The 25,710-nt window shown below is 39.4% G+C and overlaps 1 protein-coding gene across 1 annotated transcript in view; it reads right to left on the bottom strand.

The window, feature by feature from the left end:
• Positions 1–25,710, bottom strand: part of GRID2 (glutamate ionotropic receptor delta type subunit 2) — a 1,015,350-nt gene that overhangs the window by 179,142 nt on the left and 810,498 nt on the right. Inside the window, exons 10-11 of the mRNA XM_058193169.1 lie at positions 23,712–23,850; positions 3,810–4,005 (exon numbers count right to left, since the gene is read on the bottom strand). Coding sequence (XP_058049152.1) covers positions 3,810–4,005; positions 23,712–23,850 — 335 coding nt within the window. The remainder of the gene's footprint in view (positions 1–3,809; positions 4,006–23,711; positions 23,851–25,710) is intronic.

Below are 25,710 nucleotides of genomic sequence, written 5' to 3'. Positions count from 1 at the left end.
CGTGCCTAACGTTCCTGCCCTATTGATTGCTTGTTTTTTCTTCTTCTTATATATATATGCTTATACTTCCTTATATTACCTCATATATATGTCTATATACTATATAATCTTTTTATATGATGCTTATATATATTGTTGTGACAAAATAAATAAATAAATAAATAAAATAAATAAATAATTAGCAACTAGGTAAAATTAACAAGTATGCTAGTTAGATCCGCTCTTATTAGATTAAAAGTTAGGGCATAATTTTCCAGTTCATGATCTATTATATTGAAGTGAAGTGAACTGAATATTTATTTGGCCAAGTGTAATTAGAGCAGGGGTGTCAAACTTGATTTCATTGAAGGCCACATCAGGGTTGTGTTTGACCTTGTGGGGCCAGAGTGGGCGTAAATAAGGATGGGTGTGTGGCCAGCTCAATGTCACTCATGTGGGGGGCACCTGGGGTGGCCCGAGTGCTCTGTCTGAGAAAATGGGCTCCTAAGCTCCATTTTTGGCTGCAACTGCCTCCTGCAACCCTCTGCCAGCAAAAATGGAGTTTGGAAGGGCCGTGTACAGCCCTCCTGAATTCCATTTTCACTGGCAGAGGCATCACAGGCCGGTCCTTCATTGTTTCCAGGGCGGCCCCACGGGCCAGATCTAAACTCCCTGCGGACCGGCTCCCGGGCCTTGAGTTTGACACCCCTGGTTTAGAGGAATTTGTCTCTGGGGCAGAAGCTCTCAGTGTACATGCAAAGCAACAGAATAATTATAATCATCATCATCATCATATCAATAAAAGGGGGAAGTAAAGAAGATAATAAGAGGAATAAATAATGCTACAGACATGCTACACATAAATACATGTAGACATATGATTCAGAGATATCATGATCCTATGGTATACATAGAATTCTTAGACTTGCACACCCATCAAGCTTGATTAATGGAGACTACATTAACATGTCCATTATGGTGACAACAGCAAAAAAAGTAACTTGCTTTCTACTGGGAAGTTTGTGATTTTTATTTTCCAGTCCAGTCTACAATCCTGTGATTTCCTGATGATCTTGGAAGGTAAGCAGGGACAATTCCATATAATACTTGGGTGGAAGTTGAAAATTCTGGGCCTATAGGCTGGACTGGGATGTTGAAAAACAGCTTGGAAGAAGGCCCTCACACTTTCTTGCATAATATTGCTGAAAAACCCTGCACCAATAGGGTTCCTAGGATGAACTTCGATCGTATACAAAAGGAAAGATTTCCAATCTATTCCACTTTAGTGCGTGATTCAGAAAGCATTGTGACATCATTAGCACTAGAAATTCTTGTCAGTGCAAGGAATTTAACTATCATAGTTAAAAGGTTATTTGTCAGCAAAATAAAGAAAGCCATTTTTTATCCCAGTAAGAATTAGTGGGGTGGGGAGAGAAAGAGAAAAAAAACAGCTGAAGAACCATTATTTCTGTGTTTCAGTTACTGCTGAGCTGTAGCTTGAATATTAACATCTTGGTTTACAAACTAGACCTTCTTTTGTTGTGAAATCCAAAAGCTTTATTTCACTTGACAGTAATTCACAGTTTTCCTGCTAGTTAACTATTTTGTATACCAAGTTAAATGTACTGAGGTATTATTTAAGCACATTGTGATTCTGTATATTCTCTGAAAAAAAAGATATGTTTTTTTGCCTCAGATAACTGCAGGAGGGAATGGGGAAGAATAAGCGGTAATGTAGGGTGCCATGTATCCATAGACTAACATAAGTGGCATAAAGGAAATTTGCAAACTTTGGATGGCAAAAAAGAGTGACAATGAATAATGGGGATAAACAATTGGTTGGACTAAGTATATATATGTCTTTGGTTATTCGGGTTTTCTCCCGCGTAAAATTGGAAGTGTCTTGGCGACGTTCCGACGAAGTCTCATTCGTCATCTTCAGGCTTCAGCTTCGTGCTTCTGGGAGCAATGCTTCTGGGAACATTGCTCCCAGAAGCACGAAGCTGAAGCCTGAAGATGACAAATGAGACAAATCCCCCTGCAACACAGACTAAACTGAGCACAACCAAGCCTCCACCCAAAGAGGACACACCCCCATCCAATCAGAGCACAAAAAAACCCCATCCAATCAGAGCACAACCAAGCTCCCACCCAATCAGTTCAAACCCCCACTAGCAGTTAAAAGGAAGAAACAGCTGCGATCACACATTGCTCCCAGAAGCACGAAGCTGAAGCCTGAAGATGACGAATGAGACTTTGTCGAAACGTCGCCAAGACACTTCCAATTTTACACGGGAGAAAACCCGAACAACCAAAGACCTACATACAAACACCCGTGAAAACCTCAGAAATATATATATATATATATATATATATATATATATATATATATATATATGTAGGTCTTTGGTTATTTGGCATATATATATAAAATCTTTGGCATATATATATATAAAATTAGTTATTTAACAAGCATGAACCATGTAGAACCCGACTTTCAGATTCTCTTAAGCATGCCAACTTTTTGAAAAGATAAAACAAGTCAACCTGTTTTTTTTAAATCCGAAAACTGTATCTTTTAGTAAATTCCTCCTGCCTCCTCCTCTTCCTGCCCCCCCCTCCAACTCCAACTCCGAGGAAAAGAGTTCCTCATCTCTTTAAACGAGTTGGCTCAGTGGTGAACCATTCTTATTTAAGAAGCTCTTTAGGGTTTGCCAAATTGTGACTATAGCTGTAAAACTCTGAAGCACAATGGAACATTTATGTTTACTGTCCTCCTTTCTTTTTCACTTGCTGTTTGGCATTCCTAAGGTCTTGATCTTCACTGCGGTCAGGAAAAGAAAATTGGCAAGACTTGTGAAAAAGTTCATGAACGTGCCTTCTGTATTTCTAGTGTAATTTGGTAGCCCTAAAGTTGCAATACAAATCACAAGCAACCTGCTAATCTTGGTTCTCTTAATGAATAGGTGAAATCTGTCGTCTTAAGGCAGGGTTTCTTAGCCTCAGCAACTTTAAGACGTGTGGACTTCAAATCCCACAATTCACCAGCCAGCCATGTTAACAGCTACATGTTAACAAGTACCTCAAGTAGAGAAACACTGTTCTAAGCCAAAGGCAAAGTTCTTACCTTAATGTAAATAGCTGCCCCTTTCTACTGGTAGAGCTAAATTACACAAAGATATATTTTTTTAAAAAAAGTGATGAACAACTGGCTTACCGTATATACTCGAATATAAGCCGATCCGAGTATAAGCCAAGGTCCCCAATTTTACCCCAAAAACTGGGGTAAACTGGGGACTCGAGTATAAGCCGAGGGTGGGAAATGAGGCACCTACCGGTTGGGGAAACCCTCCTCCTCAGCTGAGAAGGCTGGCGGCCCCCGCCCGCCTCACTGCACCGCAGGGCTTCCCGTCCGGTAAAATGTGAAAAAGAAAAAAAAAACTCGAGTATAAGCCGTATATATCGAGTATAAGCCGAGGGCTTAAAAAACAAAACTCGAGTATAAGTCAGATAGACCCGAGTATAAGCCGAGACGCCAGCACAAAAACGTGCTGAAAAACTCGGCTTATACTCGAGTATATACGGTAATCTTTTCAAGGGAAAAAAAAATCTTTGACTTTTCTTTTGAAAAACAAACGAACAACACCCCCCAAGTAAAGTACATAAATCAGTCCCAATTTTAGGGTAGAAGGAGCCAAAAGCTGAAATCACTCTAAGGTGATTATTTTTCATGTCCTAACAATTCTGTGGTAAAACTCTTTGTAAAATAAATCCATTAATCCTAAGGATTTTTCTAAAGATCAAGAAAAAGGTTGGGCTATCGACTTTACCTTATGAATGCCTATCTGGGATTCTTGCACGTTGTTCTCGGACCCGTTACTTCGGTTAATCATCTGCCACAACTTCGAATACATGCTATTCTTCTCAAAAGGATTCATCCCTTTCACCCTTACGTGTTCATAGACTGCGGAATCCAAAACGGTGCCGTAAGGAATATCTGTCTGCCGGGAGAGATCTTGAAGAGACCTTAAATATTAGAGAAGACAAGAAACACAAGATATTTTTGATTTCCCATTTCCAGGCTATTGGCAAGCAAAGGACAGCACATATGACAACAGCTCTTAAGGCATTTTGATTTTGTTTTTATACGATTCTTAAAAGTCAAAGCAAGACTAGGAGAATTGCCGTTATGTTTTAAGACACAAGGGAAAGAACAGCTACAGGGTAAAGGAGAGAAAAGAAAGGATCGGATTTTACAAAAATCAGGGCAGGTCAGCTTCTTTTAAAAAGCAACATAGAAGGAAAGGTTCAATATTATTTATTTCATTCATATCCCACTTTTGAGATTTAAGGAACGTGCCATTCCCAAAGTGACTCACCATTGCAGTATTTTTTTTAAAAAATGGAAATGGTAATTAACAGTTTAAAACCTAGCATCATCCAAAAGAAAACCAACAAAAGACAAGAGCAAGGGCTAAAATTGATTGATTTCATTTATCTGTCCAATTTATATGACACCTTTCCATCAGACAGTCCTCAAGATGTCAAGCAATAACCAGAAATAGGAATCATACCGTTATCATCTATTCGATTTAGCCACTGGACACCAAAGTAAAAGCACTCCTCTAGCACTGATAAATCACAAAGATTGCTTATATCATAAACACAGCAAACCATTTCTTAAGTTACATTTCTTACATTAAAGTGCTAAAAGGGACCATAGAAAGCATCAATAAACAGGGCAAAACTGAACTTTAGTATCTCTATAATCAGAAGAATTAGCTGGAGGAACATGTGAAAAAATCAGCATACTACAGATACCTAGAAATTATGCGTCTGCTTTCTGTGGGTCAACCTACTGATGCATTGATTTCAGCTTTATCTACACTAATAATGCATGCCTCCCTCCTTTCTCCATTGGCTGGAGACCCCCTTGTTAACAAATAGGCAGCAGATCCCTGGATACAGCTGTGGTTGTCAAGAGCTGTCTCCAAGGCAGTTTTATTGCTCATACTTCCGCCAGCAAAGCAGCAACGACAACAACAACGATTCGATGTACTAAAATACCAGAAACATTAGTGAATAACTGAAGAAAGAAACAACCTTTTGTAATAAAATGAACAAAATAACGACAAAAATATATTTTTCTTGGGTGAAGTAAATGGGAACTCGGATTTCTGAGTGATCAAACAAGAGAATAATAAATTCACTGTCAAGAGTTTATAATTGATGTGTACAACTTGGATTTGTTTGTTTTTTACTAAAGTGAACATACAGCTAGTCCTTGACTTACAACAGTTCATTTAGTGACCGTTCAAAGTTGGAATGTCACTGAAAAAAAGTGATTTATGGCTGTTTTTCACAGTTTTCCGACCTTTGGAGCAGCCCCATGATCTTGCGATCAAAATTCAGATGCTTGGCAACTGGTTCATATTTATGACCATTGCTGTGATTATCTTTGGCAAGCTTCTGACAAGCAAAGTCGATGGGCAAGCCAGATTCTCTTAACAACTGTAACTTAACAATTGCAGTGATTCACTTAACAATTGTGGCCAGAAAATGAGTCAAAGCTGGCTTAACAAATGTCTCACTTAACAACAAAAAATTTGGGCTCAATTGTGGTCTTAAGGTAACCTGTAAACAGTTGTCTTCTCCAGCTATTGGTGGAGAGCAGATAAATTGCATCAGTGAAGGATTAGTACATTAAGTTTTAGTATGGCCTGGTCATTGCAAGGTAATTGTGTTACGCTGAATTTACAGATTTACAGATTAAAAGAGTTGGAAGGGACCTTGTAGGTCATGTAGTCCAACCCCCCACCTAAGCAGGAGACTGTACACCATTTCTGACAAATGGCAGTCCAATCTCTTCTTGAAAGTCTCAATTGATGATAATAACAGCCGCAAGAATGTGCTCAGAACAGGAAAAATGAGAACATACCATCGGAGGAGGAAATGATAAGGAAAATTCTGGACTGTGCTGAGATGGATAAATTAACAAAAAAGATAAAAGAAAAGGAAGATACGGAATATTATATAGTATGGAATAAATTGTATAATTGGATAGAATTTAGAAATAGTAAATGACTAAAAAGGGGAAAAGGTCACAAAAAAAAGGTAGTGCATGAAAAAAATGTATTGTTATAATGATAGGTATGATAGAATATATACAGAAATAAGGGATAATGGGACAAAAAGATAAGTATAATGAAAGAAAATGAGAAGGGAAAATGTAAATAATAGAGGAATACCAATACAAAGCTGATGTAAAGAAGGAGAATATGTTTTATGTTAGTGTTTGTTATGTTTTGTTGTTTTTTTAAAAAATAAAAAGTATTTGACAAAAAATAAATAAATAAAGTCTCAATTGATGAAGCTCCCACAACTTCCGAAAGCAAGCTGTTCCATTGGTTGATTGTTCTCATGGTCAGAAAATTTCTCCTTATTTCTAGGTTGAATCTCTCCTCGTTCAGTTTCCATCCATTGCTTCTTGTCTTCTGGTGCTTTGGAAAATAACTTGACCTCCTCCTCTCTGTGGAAGCCCCTCAAATATTGGAAGACTGCTATCATGTCTCCCCTGGTCCTTCTTAAACATTAATCATTTTTAAGCTTAAACATGATTTATTTGTTATTTGTGGTAGTCATCTCTTGCAGTTAATCTGCTCAGTATCAGAAGTACCTGATGTCATATGTAATGAGAAAAATCTAATAGTAAATTTGGTCTTAACATGGTAATCACTATCTTCCTCTATAGAAAAGTTGATTTTTAACATGGTAATCAACATCTTCCTCTATAGAAGGGCAATGGAAAGGAAACAATACTGAAATAAGCATATTCTCAAATGTTGATAGTGAGAACAATGGTAAATTATAATTGTTTGTCTTTTCTTGTCAGAAATTACATCTTTGCAACTAAGGAACTCAATTAGTTATTTTACACAAACCAGCTCTTCCATGTTACCAGCAATTATCACAATGAATGGTTTTGAAATAAAGGTGAGAAAGAAAAGGAAAGAAGTTACAGAAGGCTACCATTTGTCAATGGGTTCTAATCAAGGAATACAAGCTATTTTTTTTTAAATAAAACAACTGTGAATACCCATTAGAAGAGATATTGTTAGACCTGGGAAACAAAACAAAGAAAGCTTAGAAAATAAATATCCACAGACCTTCCTGATAAATTTAGTATCATTGTATTTCTCAGCCCAGCTCACTTCACAGGGATATTATTGTGGGGAAAATAGGAAGAAGCAAGTATATAATGCATGTTTGCTGCCTTGAGTTACTTATGATGTAATAAAGCCCTGGATAAAAACCTAATAAATAAATAAAATAAAAATGCCTGTAATATATTATTAAATCTCTGCATTTTCAGTGGAAAGTGGAACTGTACTTGTTTAAGTAAAACTCCATATTTGCAGGGATACAAATTTTAAGCACATATGGTAGTAAGTGAATTGTACAGGCTAGGTATTCGGCATCTTAAAATCTTTAATCTGGTCCTTAGCTCTCTCAAAAATAACTATCAAACTGGATTTTTAAAGGACAGAAAATTATTTGCTACCTGAGCAATGTCTGTCTGTCTGTCTATCTATCATTTATCATCTATCTACACAGTCTGTCAATCTGTCTGTGTTTATCTATCTATCTACTGTGTTTCTCCAAAAATACGACCCTGTCTTATATTATTTTGAACCCCAAAATAAGCGCTTGGCCTTATTTTTGAGGAGGTCTTATTATTTTGGGGTGCGTGGAGCAAGACGGGGCTCCGCTTGTCATCTTACCTGATTTCCAGCTCTGTTTTCCCTAACCTTAACAAGAGGAAATGATGGGGACTGGCTGCGCATGCATTTAAATATTTTCGGAAAGGACTTATTTTGGGGGATGGCTTATTTGGGGGGTTTTATTTTTAGCACATGCGCTCAAAAACCTGACTGAGCTGGAAAAAACCTGACTGGGCTTATTATCTGGGGAGGTCTTATTTTCGGGGAAACAGGGTATCTCTCTCTCTCTCTCTCTCTCTCTCTCTCTCTCTGTGTGTGTGTGTGTGTGTGTGTGTGTGTGTATGTAGGTCTTTGGTTATTCGGGTTTTGCTCCCAGAAGCACGAAGCTGAAGCCTGAAGATGACGAATGAGACTTCGTCGAAACGTCGCCAAGACACTTCCAATTTTACGCGGGAGAAAACCCGAATAACCAAAGACCTGCATACATACATGCATACATGCCCGAATATGCCAAGACCTACATATATGTATGTATGTGTATGTATGTATGTATATATGTATGTATGTATGTGTGTGTGTGTGTATATATATATATATATACACACACACACACACACACAATTATGTGTCAGTGCACTTGTACATGCCTCAAAGTTGTGAGAGACAGGTTTGCAAGATAGTCTCTACGTTAGTGTTTCTTAACAATAATCTTGGAAAGCTTAAAATATGTGGATTTCAACCCCAGAATTCCAAAGTTGCCAAGATTGAGAAACATTGCTCTAAATGAGCCAGTTTGTCATACAAGGAATAGTGCAAGCATGTATTTTGGGCTTTACTTATGCTTGTGGCATACTGGTCAATCTGGTCAAAATTGATTGATACTGTTCTTATCATCGGGGGGGGGGAGGTTGTATATGGCAGGGGTATGGTTTTTGGCTAGTAACCTCTATATTACAGTATTATATTAAAGTACTATATGAAAGCCTTGATTGATTAAAGCCATGATGAACATTGGGGCATAGACAATATCTATGTGAAAAAAGGTGTGGGTCAAAGTGTGTGTGAAAGGATAATTGCTGTAAAATAACAGAATGAGAGAAATAAACTGCCAAAAGTGTATAAGGAGAAATAATTGCAAAGATTGAAGAAGCTACTTGGATAAGCAGTTAAAAGTTTCAAACCAAAAAGAAAAGAAGACCAGTTGCCATGGCTCAATTTCCAGACAGTTGCAAAGGGTGTATACAAAAGCAAAACCAAAACCAAAGGACCGTTATGATTAAAAAACTGAGAAAAAATGCAGAATATGTTGGGGAGAAATTTAAAAAAAATCTTTAATTGGGTAAACAGAAGCATCCAGTAGAATATGATTAAAAACAAAAATGATGCAATCATTTGAAACAGGGTTGAAATGAGGAGATGTTGGAGGAACAATTAGTGATAGAGCTTCATTTAAACGAATGCTTTCAATGTTAGTGTGCAAGAAAAAATATGAATAGGAAGCTATAGGACTGTGAAGATTTTGAAAAAAGGTTGCAATTGCAGATGGTGTAATTTGGGAAAAGTGGAAATGCTTGTGAGACATTGTGCAATTTATTCAAATATTTGAATCTGTACTGGATGATTGGAAGAATGAAGAAGGGGATGTTAGTGAATGCAAAAACTTGCCAAGCCATTTGTTTGTTAAATGTACTGTACTTGGGAAGGTATTTGTCAGAAGTCTGATCAAAAAGGGACAATGAACAAAATTTGGAAATGTGATGTAGTTGTCAGGGTTCCAAGTAACAGCCCCAACAAAACCAAACTCCGAGGCTTGCAGTTCCCCACAGCTAACTTTTATTGGAGATGTCATATTGGCACATCTATGAAAAACCCGAATCTGAGATCTTCCGGGTTTTCCTCACCCAAAAGAAAGTTCAAGACCATGCCCACTTCTCCCACATGTCCACCACTGCTCTAATTAGTTCCTTCACGTACAGAAGACAACCTCCACGTTCTTCTCTACACAGCTGTCAGACACCATGGCCTTGAACGTCTCTGCAAAGTTTTGTTATGGCTAATTCTACTTCACTCACGCAATCCCCCCTCCCAACTTCCCACGGTAGGATTGTGGCAAGCCTGGATCCTGAAGACACCAAGGTAATATGGCTTCCAGGTCTGACAGTAGTTTTATCCTAGAAAGATGACAATGGTAACCCACACCTTTTATTTTGGTTGGGAAGGGTAGCGAGTCATGAGGTAACCAACACCAACCAGTTCTAGCTTGCAGGTTGAGTATCGAACAAAAGACGAATAGTGGGACAAAATTTTCCCATCAAAATGTTTGAGTACCAAATTCAATGAGTTTCTAAGCAGTCAAATACCAAGATATGACTCTGTGAAAAGTAAGGGATGACATTGCTTTCATAGTCAAAAAGATGTAACGACGACAGCATGATGTAGTTAAGTGACCAAATAACACCCAATTGCCCATTTTTTGGGCAACCCTTTAACATGATGATTAGCCATGTTTATTGATGCAGAAAAAGAGAAAGTTGACAGGTTTTATGATCCAGTTCAATCTGAAGTTGCCAGAATGTGCAAGCAAAATGCCACAGTTGGAAATAAGAAGGAGAATGTAATTAAACTGTATGGCCAAGGCAAGTGAAATGATGTAGAAGAATAACTTATCAGCATCTGCCAACTTCTTCACAGCTAATACAATCGTCCAACAGCCAAAATGATGCCAATATACAAGTACATCGCTAGATAAAGCACAAAGACATCAAGCTGGTAGAAGGCGATGGAAGAGCTCGGTTGTAACAACAAAGATAATCCCATGGGTTGAATGTGGAACAGATCACAAAGTGCTAATGTGCAAGTTCCATATCAAGCTAAAGCCAAGGAACAAAGAGAGCTGGTTTCCACAATATGCTCTTGAGCATACATTCACACAATTTTCAAGGAGAACATCAAGAATCACTTTGAAGTCTTGAATATTATTGTTCGGGAGCCAGGGGAACTGTAGAATGAATTCAAAGAATGAATGTGCAAAGAGACTGCCAAAATTTTAAGAAACAGAAGAAAACAAACTGGATGTCCAAACAGATGGTGAGAATTGCCAAGAATAGCAAAGCCAAAGCCAAGGACAAAAACCACAGGAAGAAACTTACCAAAGAATTAGAGAGAGATGCACAGACAGAAAAAGACCAGAAGAAGTATCATGATATCTATAAAGATATCTAAGATGGGATCAGACATAGAAAATAAATGAAGCCAGCTAAAAGGCCTCTGAACTCGGAAAAGCTTCAATTTGGCACCATCAATGGGAAGGCTACAGAAATGTATTGAATATCTAAGGAAATTTGTCCAGAGAACAAAAAACGAGAAAAGATTCTAATCAAACTATACTGGCAAATATGGAGAATGAGACTAGGACCAATAGGTGGACAGGTACTGTATGCCAGTTGGCATACTGGTATCAATAAGAGAAGATTTAACAAAGTTTATTTATGTAGTCATGAAAAGTTTACACTGAATTAATGAGACATAATCGATTGATCAATCAAACGATCAATCAATCAATCAATCAATCAATAAAACAAGAACAAAAATGAAATGCAAATAGTTCAGGATTGAGCATGGAATAAGATGTATGGACAGATAAAGGAGAGCTTTCAGTGACAGTCAATGGGTGTAGATTGAAGATGCAAATATATGCATACACCTGTGTGCTAATGGTGTTGTGTTGTTAGCTGAACACCTGAATGATTTGCAATGAATATTACATAAGCTGTATATTGCATAATGCAATAAAGAGTATGGTTCTGAAAATGAATCCAAAACCAAGGTTGCTATATTTGAAACAATAAATAATTGTAAGTTATATATAAATCATGCAAAAAAAATAATAAGCAGATGAATTTTTGTATTCTGGTAGAATGTTTAACAAATACAGGAAAATTGATAGAAAATGTTAAAATGAAAATGCCAGTAGAAACTAATCTAAAATTGTTGTTTATAAGGAAATGCTTGCATCCAATTGTTTACATGCAGAGAAAGGTGCACGTTAGGAAAAAAGGTAAACGTCACCATGAATGAGTGCTGACTGAAAGTGGTCTGAATACAAAAACGAGAGTCGTACATTGAGGTGGTTTGATCCTATAGATGTAAGGAACAGGGCATCATATTTTTAAAACCAACATATGAAATGGTTGAATGGGATTGATAATGTTCCTAAAATAGAGAGGTAGAGTGTCTAGGGAAATTCTCTAGGGAGGTCATAGTTGTCCCAAAGGTGCTTTTTTCAAGGGGCAACTGGACTTTCTTGTGAGTGGTACGGTGGCCTAGAGCAGGAGTCTGCAAACTTGGCTCTGTTAAGACTTGTGGACTTCAACTCCCAGAGTTCCTCAGCCAGCTTTGCTTTGCTGACTGAGGAACTCTGGGAGTTGAAGTCCACAAGTCTTAAAAGAGCCAAGTTTGCAGACCCCTGGCCTAGAGGTAGAGCTCTGACCTCACAATCAGGAGGCTGTAAGTTCGATCCTAGGTAGAGGCAGATATTTCTCTCTCTGGGCACAATGAGAATATATCTGCTGAACAAAATTCCGCATTAGTGACAGGATAGGCACCTGGCCATTAAAAACTCTGCTAGCTCAATTCAGTTGCCCAGACTCCACCCTGCAAGGGATTATGGGATCGTTAAAAGATGATGATGAATTGGACTTCCTTGTTTTTCTTTGAAGATGTTTCGCTTCTTATCCAAGGTTCAGCTTCCTGCAGAAAGCACAGCTCCAACTTTTCAACAAATCAGGTCAGTGGTGAAATCCAAATTTTCTTACTACCATTTCTGTGGGTGTGGCTTGATGGGCATGGCAGGGGAAGGATAGTGCAAAATCTCCATTCCCATCCCACTCCTGGGGGAAGGATACTGCAAAATCCCCATTCCCTCCCCACGCCTGGGGCTAGCCAGAGGTGGTATTTGCCGAACTACTCAAAATTTCTGCTACCGGTTCTCCAGAACCTGTCAGAACCTGCTGGATTTCACCCCTGACTCAGGTAATCCTGAGGAAACAGGTAAACCTCCAAATGGCCTCAACGACTCTCTAAAGGAATGCAAATGACCAGCTGCCTGCAAGGAATATAAATCTTCCCATTCCCCACCATCCAGTCAGAGCTGAAAAAGCTTCTTGGATGAGAAGTGAAACATCTTCAAAGAAAAACAAGAAAGTCCAGTTGCCTCTTGAAAAAAGTACCTTTAGAGAGTTAGAGATTTAAAGATCAAAAAGTATGAAACAATGCATGGAGCAGATGGAAAGAAAGATGATTGCACATTGAGAAAGCTATAAAGAAGCATACCAAATTTGGATATGGGTAAGAGATAGAAATACACTTCATTTTATTTATATTTTAAGCTATATTTTCTTACCCCATTCCTTTAATTTACTTGAATTACCTTTCCTGACTTCTTTGGCTAACATAGAAATTGAATAGTGTGCTGCATACATGTGCACTGAAGTTCAAACTGAAATAAAAATAAAATGCCTACATTCTGCAGTAAATCCATCAATCCAAAATATATCGTGCGAAGATATTTCATATCAACCTTGAACTGAACTGCATGGAGCGAGTCCTGTCACCTTAATACTCCCATGTACAGAAAGGGGTTTCAATATTTCAGCCTCAAACAGTGCATAAAATAACCAAGTTTTCTTTTAATCTATCTTTTCATGAGCTTTATATTATTTATATTCCCAAATAACAGAGAGGGAACATGCTGTGCTGCATACATTTTCATAGAAAGATTTCATTTTAATAAATAGGGACTTTCTGAACCTTTTGTTCATTTGGTAGTCCTCTAGCTTCTTCATCTTATTCTCACAGCTTCCCTGCCAACCCCTACTGTTTCTTTCTTTCTTTTTTTCACCAGCACGTGCACATTAGAGCCTTTATACATATATGGAATTCTGAAATACCACCAGCTTCAAATCAATTTTCGGGCAATCTCTGAAAGTCTGCAGACCTGACATCTTTCCCTTTATTTACCCATCCTTGTGGACCACTTAGGCAGGCCTCCATTTTTTTTAATGACATTCATTAGACTTTCTGAAGAACTCCTCCAATCTAACAGCTAGGAGCCATTAAGAATTTGCTGGCACAAATTAGCTTTATGCCAAGTGCACAAATCTCGCTGATGACACTTAAGGGCAGATAAAAGGGCTGGGATGTTTAGAGTCTTTTGCAAAGCCAACGGAAAATTATTTTAAAAAAATGCACACATAAGAGATTGCAGAATCTGAACTGAAATGTAGGAAACGGCCCCGTCTAATCTGCCAGATATGTTCAACTACAAAAACCCAGCTTGCTGGAAGATAACCCAGGTTGTAAGTCCAGGATTTCTGGAGGAAACAAATTGGGGATAGCTATTTTGCCATCTTCCATAACCATACAATTACTATTTTGAGTTATAGAAGTATACTTCTATAGAATCCAATAAATAAATAAAAATAAATAAAAAATAGGATTTCATTGCAATCCAGCAACAGGTGAGCCACTCCATTTCCTGCCATTGTGGTGTCATATGTCATTTTAAGGTTCCTGAAGGAAATGCGTAAGATAAACACAAAAATTGACTTGCTGGGCTGAGCTGTGTCCAATAGTATCTCTTTTATCTGTCTTTTGAGACTCACATGCTGGTTTTATAGTCATTGAGCAGTCAATTCTATCATTCATAACCAGGGCATCAGCTGTATTGTTTCTAAACATGTATGTTTAGTTTTGGGCACTAAGGTTAATGTGCATTTAGTATAATACCCTTTCCCTTAAATGGGTGAGAGAGTGTGGAGTTTATAACCTATTGCAGGAGTGTCAAAAGTCTATTTCATTAAGGCCTGCATCAGGGTTATGTTGGACCTTGGGGGCCGGGTGGGTGTGGCTAGGGTAGGCATGGCCAGCTTGACGTCACTCATGCTGGGGGCACCTGTGGTGGCCCAAGCACTCTGCCAGCAAAAATGGGTTCCCGAGCTCTGATTTTGGCTACGACGGCCTCTTGCAACCCCCTGCCAGTGAAAACATAGCTCACTGGCAGAGGGTTGCAGGAGGCCATCATAGTCAAAAACAGAGCTTGGGAGCCCATTTTCACTGGCAAAGGCACTGCGGGCTGCTCCAGTGCGGTCCTGTGGACCAAATCTAAGCACCCATGGGTCAGATCCAGCTCTCGGGCCTTGAGTTTGACACCTCTGACCTATTGGGTGCTCAGTAATTTTATTTAACTGTTTATTCTTTATTTATGAGCACTATTATTTTACTGCTTGAGTCCTTGGACAACAACAGTAACATAAAATTACCTTAAGAAATGTCGATACCAAATTAGTAATGATTAATATCAAATAGGAAAAAATATACACATATTTTAGGCATATGGATGTAGGCAGTTGTGACCGTCTCCAAAGGTCTTCCAGAACAGTTCAAGTGGTTACTAGATTGAGAAGACTATGAAACAGATGGATATTCTTGTCTCAGGAAGCAAACTATTTCTTAGAAGTGGAGCTGGTATTAAGAATGCTCACCATTCAGGCCCCTCTTGGTAGACTGGAACCTTTGATAAGCATTTTACACCTGAGACTACTGTTCTGACTTAGGCTTTACAAAAGCTCAAAGCAGACTCCTTGTCCTGACAAAATCCCTTTTTATTAAGCCAATGTGAATTCCTCTCATTCACATCCAGGAAAGTCCCGGCAAACAGTCTTTCAAGGGTGAATTTACAACCACAGACCTTATCAGGCGTGGAGAGCTGCCAGGCCGATATCTTCCAAATGCAATCCTGTACAAGAAAATACTTGGCAAGGAGTCTCTGAGAGTCACGAACAGATCTTCACACTAATGAAATAAACTAATTGTCTCCTGCAAACTCCACTCCCCTTTTGCTACTCTTTATTCCCTATGGGAGGAGCCATTCACCGTCCACCTGTGTCTTTACTCCTGGGGTTAGCCTTTGTTCCTTAACTGTTCCCTTCTCCTGGCAGCTCTGCGCATGTGCACATTGGGAACAGGCTCCAGCTGTTCTTCAGCACAACTTATCTCCAACTCAGAAGGTAATTGGTAACTGTCAGACAGCCCTGGCCCCATCTCTGCCTCCGATGCAGAGCACTCATCAGAGCCTTCCCCAGACTCCAGGACTGGCCCATGTTCCTCCCCAACCTCCTCACTGTCCAAGTCTGCCGCCAGCTCCACTGGTCGCTGGTGGGCCACAACAACTGCTTAGGACAGGCAGGCAATTAGATACCCATGTGCAAAGCCATATAGAGTTTTAAAGGTACCAGGGTTCTGAGTTTCACTTGGAAACACCTTGGCAGCCAATGGATCACCTAAAGCAGTTGTACAATGTGGCAATAGTGGGTAAGATGCCGCCTTCGATACCAACTGAAGTTTTCAAGTCGTTTTCAAGGGCTGCATCATGTAGACTGAATTACAAGGCATTTTAATGTCTACAATATTTATCTTTTAATTATCTATCTATCTATCTATCTATCTATCTATCTATCTATCTATCTATCTATCTATCTATAATCTATCCGTCTATCATCTATCTATCTATCTATCCTCTAGCTATCCTCTATCTCTATGTCTCTATCATCTATCTGTCTCTTTATCCATCTCTCCCTCCCTCCCTCCCTCCCTCCCTCCCTATCTATCTATCTATCTATCTATCTATCTATCTATCTATCTATCTATCTATCTATCTATCATCTATCAACTTATCTCAGGGGTGTCTAACTGGCAGCCCATGGACCAGATGCATCATTCACAGGCCACGCCCGCCCCAGCTCCATGAAGGGGAAAAAGATCATGAAACATCACGCGATAGTAATGTGATGCCCCGAGTTGGACATCCGTCATCTATCTGGTTTCAGCATTTGGGTTTGACTATCTAGAGAAAAGAAGGACTAGGGGTGACATAAAAGCAGTATTCCAGTATTTGAGAGGTTGCCACAAAGAGAAGGGGTTCAACTTATTTACCAAAGCACCTGTAGACAGGACAAGAAGCAATAGATGGAAACTAATCAGGGAGAGAAGCAACCTGGAATTAAGGAGCATCTTCCTAACAATGAGCACAATTAACCAGTGGAACCGTTTGCCTTCAGAAATGGTAAGTGCTTCATTGTTTGGAGGTTGTTAAGAAGAGTTTGGACTTGTCTGAAATGTTATAGGGTTTCCTGTTGAGCAAGGGGTCGGACCAGAGGACCTTCCATCTCTATTCCAATTGATTGATCAATCTCTTTCTATCATCTATCAAAATTTGGAAGGATTGCAATCAAGGCAGCGGTTTGCTTCCGGGGAGTCCACAGGTTTTTGCTGCCCTAATCAAGAGACGGGACTGATTTTGCAAGAATTCAGGACAATGTATTTCAGTTTATGTTCTGTTACATTCTAAACTGACCTGTCAATCCACCAATGGAGCAATTATGTCCAGAAAATGAACCTGATATCTAGGCCAATGGTAATGGATGGTCAGCTTTTGCTTTCTTTTAGAGGACTGCCTTTTTAAAAGCACCAGCCAAATCAACTTAATGGCCAATTTGTTAAAGGCAAGAAGGAGCTGCTAGAGAAAAATAATAGCCTAATAAAAACTACACTAGATTACAACATCCCTTTGGATTTGGTTTATTTGTACATAAGCAGTGTGGACACCATAATAATTTGTTTAGAACTGGAATTGATGTCTGTATCCAAAGCTTTCCACAATCTCTCAAAAATCTAGATAAACAGTATATCTCTGTCCTCAGAAAAGGAAGAACATGTCCCAAAAAAGGAAAGTGCATAAAAGCTAATGAAAAATGCTATAAAAAAAAAGTTAGCTATTCAAGTTTAATTTCAAGTTGCCACTTATTCTCTTAATAAGCATTTGCATCTCCTGAGAGTAGTGATCTTTCCAACATCAGATCGCATATAGAGCTTTCTATAATTGCAAGTGTAATTTTCAGGGCACCTAATGATAATGGAATAGGAGACAGCCATTCCTCAGTCTATGGTTTCTAACGAGCATATCTTGCCAATTTGACTTCGTTGCTTCCAGAATTCATCATGGCCACAACATTCATCAAGGTAAGATCTAACATAGCAACTTGCGTACATATACTGCTGTTAGAATAATTAATAACTATAACAGACACTGGGGAACACCACTGAATTATGGTGATGGGAACATACTTCATCTTCAAACTCCAGGAATTGTTCCTTCATTGCTTAAAAAGCAAACCAGAACTATGATAGAGATGAGGTTCCCCCCCTCACCAGTGTAATAGCAAATAACTAGAAAACACAATAAGAAAAGCAGAAGATTAATGTAAAACATACATTATCTGTGCAGGAATTTTCCTAGTATAACATGAGAAGAGAACTGCTCCCAGCCCGGCCAAAAATACTTGGAGAAGCATCATTCTATGCAATTTTCACTGCAATCGATTAATGTTGGTCATTGAAATCTAAAATATTTAATAGACCAGTATAAATATGTTATAATGTACTTGTTGTGACCTAGTCCTAAGTAGTTATTACCAGTCACAATCAGTCCAAAAAGAAACATATTTTATTAGAACAACTGAGAATTACTTCATTCTCAGCTTAGTCCAAATTATTATCCAAAAAAAGGCCTTCATAAAAAGTCCTTTGGCCTTATCACAAACCTTTGTCTTCTTTGGCACCCTGCCAAAGGCTCTTCTTGGCAAGAACCCCACGAAGTTCAGAAACAGGAGACAAGAAACAATTGTAGCAACGTTGCTTTCCTACAAAGAACCCAAGAGCCGTTGCTGCTCTTTTAAGCCTTATGGGCGGGACCAATCATCTCCTGGCCTTACTCCTGAGTTGTCTTTTTTGCTTTAGATGCTCTAGTTTTCCTGGCAGCTCTTCACATGCGTGCACTAGGAACAGGCTCCTCCTGTTCCTCTGCCTCTCTGCTGTCTGCATCTGGAGGCTCCAGAGTCCACATATCACTCCCAGATGGCCCTGGCTCCATCTCTGCCTCTGACGCAGAGCCTTCATCCGGGCCTTCCTCTGACTCCAGGACTGACCCATTGTCTTCCCCAGCCTCCTCACTGTCTGACTCTGCTGCCAGCTCTGCAGGCTGCTGGTGGACCACAACAGTACTAGAAACCTGTATGCTACCTTAGTTAGGAAGTGTAGCACAGGTAGCACTCAGAATAGGATTATAACATCAAGCAAAGAAAAGAACAAAACTCCCAGTAAAATATATGCCATGCATTGAATATGACTAATCCCAACCAACCACTGCCAGGAAGCCCATTTTTACATTGTATTCTAAAGCATTTTCTATGACTTTATAAAAGCCCATGTGGACCTCAGGAGAAAACTGCTCCACAGCACAAGTACAGTAGCAAGAAGGCATGCCTTTTCAGTCCTGCAAGATGACAGTGATGTACAGCTGGAACCAGCAGAACATCAAATGATTCTGGGTGGGCAGAAATAGCAGAAGGAAAACAGTTCAGTATGTAACCAGATCCCAAGCCATGATGAGCTATATACCGTAGGTAACTGTTAAAACTATATACTTTATCTGGAAGCCTGATGGTAACCAGTTCAGCCCACAGACTAGTGGTGTTACATGGACAAAATAAGAAGCGTTCATAACTAGTTCCTGCCTTCTGGATTACTTGTAGATTTCTAGTGATCTTCAAAGGTAGCACCATGTAGAATGTCTTGTAATTGTCCAAAAGAGAGATGGGTCATGGTGCAAGTGATTGTGAGAAGGGATTTCTCACAATTTCCTGACAGTTAGAACAATTAATCAGTGGAACAACTTGGGTCCAGAAGTCGTGGATGCTTCAACAGTGGAAGTTTTTAAGAAGAGATTGGACAACCATTTGTCTGAAATAGTATAGGGTTTCCTGCCTGAGCAGGGGATTGGACTAGAAAACCTTCGAAGTCCCTTCCAACTCTGTTATTCTGTTATTTCAGTTCAGAAAGAGATACAATCACTGCACAAGGTGAATGCCTGCTGGCTACAGCTGTCACCTGACTGAGATGTAAGTTCTTGCCAGCAGTCTATGGAGAGTCTCAGTCATCCAGGTCATGGTTGTCCCTAAGGTGCTTTTTCAAGAAGCAACCGGACTTTCTTGTTTTTCTTTGAAGAAGTTTTGCTTCTCATCCAAGAATCTGGGTGCACTATTAAAGACCTGAGAGACCAGGTTACAGATAGATCATCACAGAAAAACCTTATCTATGTGGTTGCCAAGACTCAACACTAACTTGGTAGCATACAGTCTCTCTCTGTCCTCTCGTCTCCTCTCGTCTCCTCTTGTCTCCCCTCCTCTCCTCTCCTCCCCTTCCCTCCCCTTCCCCCCCTCTTTCTCTTTCTCTTTCTCTTTCTCTTTCTTCTCTATCCTCTTCAGGATAGTTTGGGGAAAACTTTCCCCAAAACAGCAACTATTACTTTAGCATCATTACTTAATGGTTTGTGTTTTGGATCCAACTTCCAAGGTTATGTGAAACAAAATGCCAGCTTGTGATGAGACAAGGAAGATAAATATTTTTATGTGCTGTGCAAAAAGGACCACACAGATTATTCCAAGTTCCTGTGATCCTGATAGGTTAGTCTTTGTCCCTTTCTTCCATGGAAGTATATGTGTGTAAAAGAAATAACTATTAACATGGCTAAAATCTGTGGTATTGCATGTCTTAAGGAACTGTTGGAATCTTAATGTAATGGTGTCGGCTCCATTTGATTTATTTCCATTTGCTTATTTCATATTTTAGGGATGTTGCTTAAGCAACTGTGATCCAAGCCTTGCAACTGAAATGACTCGTAAGATTGGGATGCTGGATATTAGAAACTCAGAATCATTTCATTTTAATAAGAGCACAACAAAACAAGAACAAAAACATACAAACTAATTTAGCTCCTGACAATTTGTAATTGCACAATATAGCTCTCATCAGATTGCAAAGGCGCTGCTTCACATAGATTAAAACAATTCACCCCAAAAGAAAGAGTGCATTAAAGTTTATGTATTAAAATGGCATATAGAAAATAACAACATGCCTGCAGAATGAACAAGTTTGTCTTATAACATAGAAACTGTCTGCACAGAGACAATTAGTCATCCAATAATGAGGATCAACATCTAATTGCTTATTCTAAAGCACATTTATTTATGATGCATTCATTTATTCTTATGAAGCTTTGACTAAGCAATTTTATTTTCCTTTCCTTTTTCCCCTATAGTTATATGGTTATGAGAATTAATTCTAATACAGACTAAACAGACAGGACACAAAAAGAATTACAGTCTGCCTTGTCTGGGTGGCTTACAAATTTGAATGCTTGCTGGGTAGCTTAGAGATTTGGATGAATCAATTAACAGCAGAAAGAGCAGTTCATTTTCTTTTTTGAGAAAATAATAAATTTATTGGAATTCAGTTTCAGTAGTCAGAGCCAAAGATCACACAATAAATAGCCATTGCCTAAATGTTCAAAGGCTTTCCAGAGATAGAATGAAAACTGTGTCATAAGAAAACAGAATGCATTTATTTAGGGAGTTTTGCAGTCATATCAGAATTATCCAGGCGCTTCCAGGTTGAAAAGATTAGTCGGTGACGTGACCATTATCTGGGGGATATTCAGTTGGAGCCTCCTTTTATGTCGTTGGCAGGAGCTGGAGCAAAGGACGAGGGGTCACCCTACCCCACAGCAGCACTCAAGTCTTGAACATGGTCTTGCTAACTTCCAACAAGCGTCCTAACCACAAGAGCCACCATGCTCCTTGTTTAGGGAGTTGAACCAGGGGTGAAATGCTACCAGTTTGGATTGGTTCGGCTGAACCGGTAGCAATTGCGGGTGGTGGTTTGGAGAACTGGTAGCAACGGCAGCACGAAGCTTCACACAGCTGCCTGGTCAGCTGCCCGGTCAGAGGGTAAAAACCAGGAAGTAACCTGTTTTTTACCCTCTGCGCATGCGCAGTAGGTTTTGTGCATGTGTAGAGGGTCCAAGCGTGCATATGATGTGCACATGTGCATGGAGTGCGCGCGCAGGGGGTGCTTGCACTTCCGAACCAGTAGGTTTCACCCTTGAGTTAAAGGGAGAGGAATTTTAATTTTATAGGAAGAAGGTATGGTTATACCTAAACCAGTATTTCTCAATCTTAGCAACTTTAAGAAGTATGGATTTCAACTCCCAGAATTCACTGGCCAACCACGTTGGCTAGGGAAGTCTGAGGGTTGATACCCACACCTCTTTAAAGTTACCGATGCTGAGAAATGCTGACCCAGACCATCTTGAATTGTTATATTCTCTCTCACTTGCAGGTTTGCCAAGGTCTGCAAAGATCAATAATGAAGATGCAGGACATACTTTTCACACAAAAAAAGACATGATAGAGAAAATGCCTAGGTACGCTTTCTATATAGGGAATAACTGCAAATGTAGGGAACAGGTAATTCCTCTCCTGCCCCCTGACAGAGACCTTGACAGTCCTATGGCAGTGGCTTCAGAATAAATGGAGCCGCCCTTAGGAGAAAAATGTTCTCCTACACAGACAGTAAAACAGTAGTCAAAAGTAGTAAAACCGTGAGAGCCAGAAAACCTTTCACCTCCCAGCAGATAAGATGAGACCACCAGCCATTCTGAAAGTCTTTGTTTTCCTTTTCCACTGTTATTAAAACAGGGAAGGAAAAAAATAAAAGAAACAAAGCAAAAAACAACAACAAGGATTCTAGTGTTGTCACCAACATTACTACTGTAATCACTGTTAATCTATTTCATAATCTAATCATGTCTCAGGACTCTATTTAGAACCTTTGTTGAAATGTTATATCTGAGAATATATTTTAGTGTGGCACCAGATTAATTATGGAACTATTGAAATTGCATCCAGAAGTTGTGGGATTTCCAACACGGGAGATCTTTAAGAAGAAAATTGGACAACCATTTGTCTGAAATGGTACAGGGTTTCCGGCCTGAGGAAGGGGTTGGACTAGAAGACCTCCAGCTCTGTTATTCTGTTATTCTGAAATGATGGGTGCAGGCAGCCATCAGCCATACTTTCTGGCCAGACTTATTTGTGTGTGTGTGTGCACTTCACTATGATTAGTCTTATTTTAAAAAGTATAGGGATGGGAACAAAAGGCAAGGAAGGTAGAATGTTACTGTTCTGACCTAGGCTTCCTTAGAAAGTATACAGCACAATCTTAGTCCCGGCAAACCTCTTTAATTCATACGGCTGTGAATTATTGTCATTTCCAGTCTGAAAGGCTTCTCAAACAGTCTTTCAGGGAAGTGTTTACAAACACCGGCCTTATCTCCCTTGGAATGCTGCCAGAGAACTAATTGCCACATGCAGGGCAAGGCCAAACTTAGCACAGAGTCAAACAGAACTTTTCCAGAGCTTTTACCGACCAGATGAACTAATTGCTTTCTGCAAAAGCTAACATCCCATTTGCTTCTCTTTTATGTCTTATGGAAGGGGCCAATCATCTCCAAACCTTACTCCCAAATCGACCCTGTTTTCTTAATTGTTCCTGTCTTCTGGCAGCTCTGCACCTGCGCACACTGGGAACAGGTTCCCACTGTTCTTCTGCCTCGCTGATGTCAGACCCCGTAGACTCTGGAGGCAGCAAAGAACTACCAGATGGCCTTGGCCCCCTCTCTGCCTCTGACTCAGAGCCCTCGTCCAAGCCTTCCCCAGACTCCAGGACTGGCCCACATTCCTCCCCAACTTCCTCACTGTCTGAATCTGCTGCCAGCTCTGCTGGCTGCTGGCGGGCCACAACAGTTACTGTAAGGCAGTTCAAATAACTAACAGATTTATTGCATATTAACACTCTCACTACTTGTCAAAGCAAATTGGTGGTATAAGAGTCAACGTAATTCAAGATGGGTTGGACTTGAGACCCAAGGCTGATGACATGCTTGAACCATCCCTTGGGCTCAACCTGGTCATCTCCTACTTCTACACTCTAGCTTCTGGCTTGGATTTTGGCCAAAGATCCTAGTAGACTCTTACTCCCAAGCTTGCGCAAACTTACTGGATGGAGTTCTCAATTCGAGTGATGGTGAGAAAAGCTGCTAGATTTGCAGTGTAGGATGAGATGACGATCAAGGCAAACAGCCACCAGGCACCCATCATCATTCGAGTTGCCAGTGTGGTATAGGGAACTTCTCCTCCTGTGGGGCAAGAAGGGTAGAATGATAAGAATTTGAATTGCAGAAGAAAATCCCTTTATTCTTAAGGAACATGTTCATATAAAACATCATCATTGCAGAAAATACGACCTCAGCAATAGAGTAGTAAATGTTTGGAAGCAGTGGTGATATTCAAATTTTTTTACTACTGGTTCTGTGGGCGTGGTTTGGTGGGTGTGTTGTGGCTTAGTGGGTGTGGCTTGGTGGGCGTGGCAGGGGAAGGATACTGCAAAATCCCCATTTTCACCCCACTCCAGGGGAAAGATACTGCAAAATCCCCATTCCCACCGCACTCTGGGACCAGCCAGAGGTGGTATTGGCTGGTTCTCCGAACTACTAAAAATTTCTACTACCGGTTCTCTGAACTGCTCAAAATTTTCGCTACTGGTTCTCCAGAACCTGTCAGAACCTGATGGATTTCACCCGTCTGGAACACTCCACCTGATCCTGTTGTTAGTTTCTCTAAACCCCATACCTTTAACTTAAACTGTCTACCGTGGACCTTACACGTATCTTAAGAGGTCCCTAAGGGGGCGTGCATAAGCACACCAGCGTGCCTACGGTCCCTGTCCTACTGTCCCCATTTATATGTAATCATTTTATGTGTTTATGGCTATGTTTTGCCAATTTATATCCATTTATTTGTTCCATTTTTTTTCATGTGTCCATGTCTATGTCTATACTGATACTTGTTTCCTTGTACTTGTTGACAAACAATTTAATACATAAATAATAATAAATATCAGTCTAGGAAAAGAATCTTGGAGTTCTAGGTAGGAGTCTACAATTAACATCTATTGATGAAAGGACACCATTCCACGATACTTAGTAAGAGGATCCTATCAAATAGATTTCTGCTATTTATCAAGAAACCGGGTTCAATATCTAACGTAAAGAGCATTAGTCCAGAAGTATTTCAATTACTTTGCAAGCTTTATTTATTTTTTTTGCTATTGATTTTAATTAACTCTCTGGAAATGTAGATATTTTTCAGAAAGTGATCTGATATCAACCCATCTATATATAAACACACCATCTGATTGTTCTTTAGTATATAAAGATGCAAGTGCAGTTTCTAAATGCAATAATGCACATGCAGACATTGGAGGGAGAAAAGAGAAAGAGGGAGGTATTAATTTATATTTAGCCATTAAGATCCAAGGTGGGTTTTTTCCCCCTTTGTGGTTAAGTTAATTGATAAAATAAAATCAATTGAAAAGTGCAACCAATTTTTTAATTAAAAAAAAAAGTGCAACCAATTATTAAACAAAGCAGTCATTCAAATAATACCTTTATAAAATTTTTATATCTGGAGTTAAATATATATATATTTGCAGTGATAAAAGAAAAACAAAAACCTCCTTCCTTCCTTCCTTCCTTCCTTCCTTCCTTCCTTCCTTCCTTCCTTCCTTCCTTCCTCCCTCCCTCCCTCCCTCCCTCCCACCCTGTCACCAGTGATCGTGGGTTGTTCATTCAGTGAACATGAATAATTTGGTTGATAAACATAGAGACAGAAAAATAGCTTATTCAAATAGTCTTGGTTTTGAGAACACAGCAGAAATACCAACAGAATAGATGGATACGTCAGAATGATGAAGGAATACATTTCATCGACTCATTCTGCAGTTGCAATATACAGCATGTTTTATTTTAGGAAAAAAAAAATTATTACATGTACAAAAATTAATATAAAAGCCATTCTGAAAGTCAGGAAAGTGTCAGCATGATGGACACAAATCTGAAATCTGTGAACAAAAAAGTTATGATACTACAAAAACTTTTTTTCAGTTTTCTTTCTTTTCTACCTCAGTTATATCTGAATCCACTATTCACCTACTTTGC

The sequence above is a fragment of the Ahaetulla prasina genome, chromosome 8 (assembly GCF_028640845.1).
Source record: "Ahaetulla prasina isolate Xishuangbanna chromosome 8, ASM2864084v1, whole genome shotgun sequence".
Taxonomy (NCBI): domain Eukaryota; kingdom Metazoa; phylum Chordata; class Lepidosauria; order Squamata; family Colubridae; genus Ahaetulla; species Ahaetulla prasina.
Note: the sequence above shows the minus strand (reverse complement) of the source record. Positions and strands in the feature narration are given on the sequence as shown.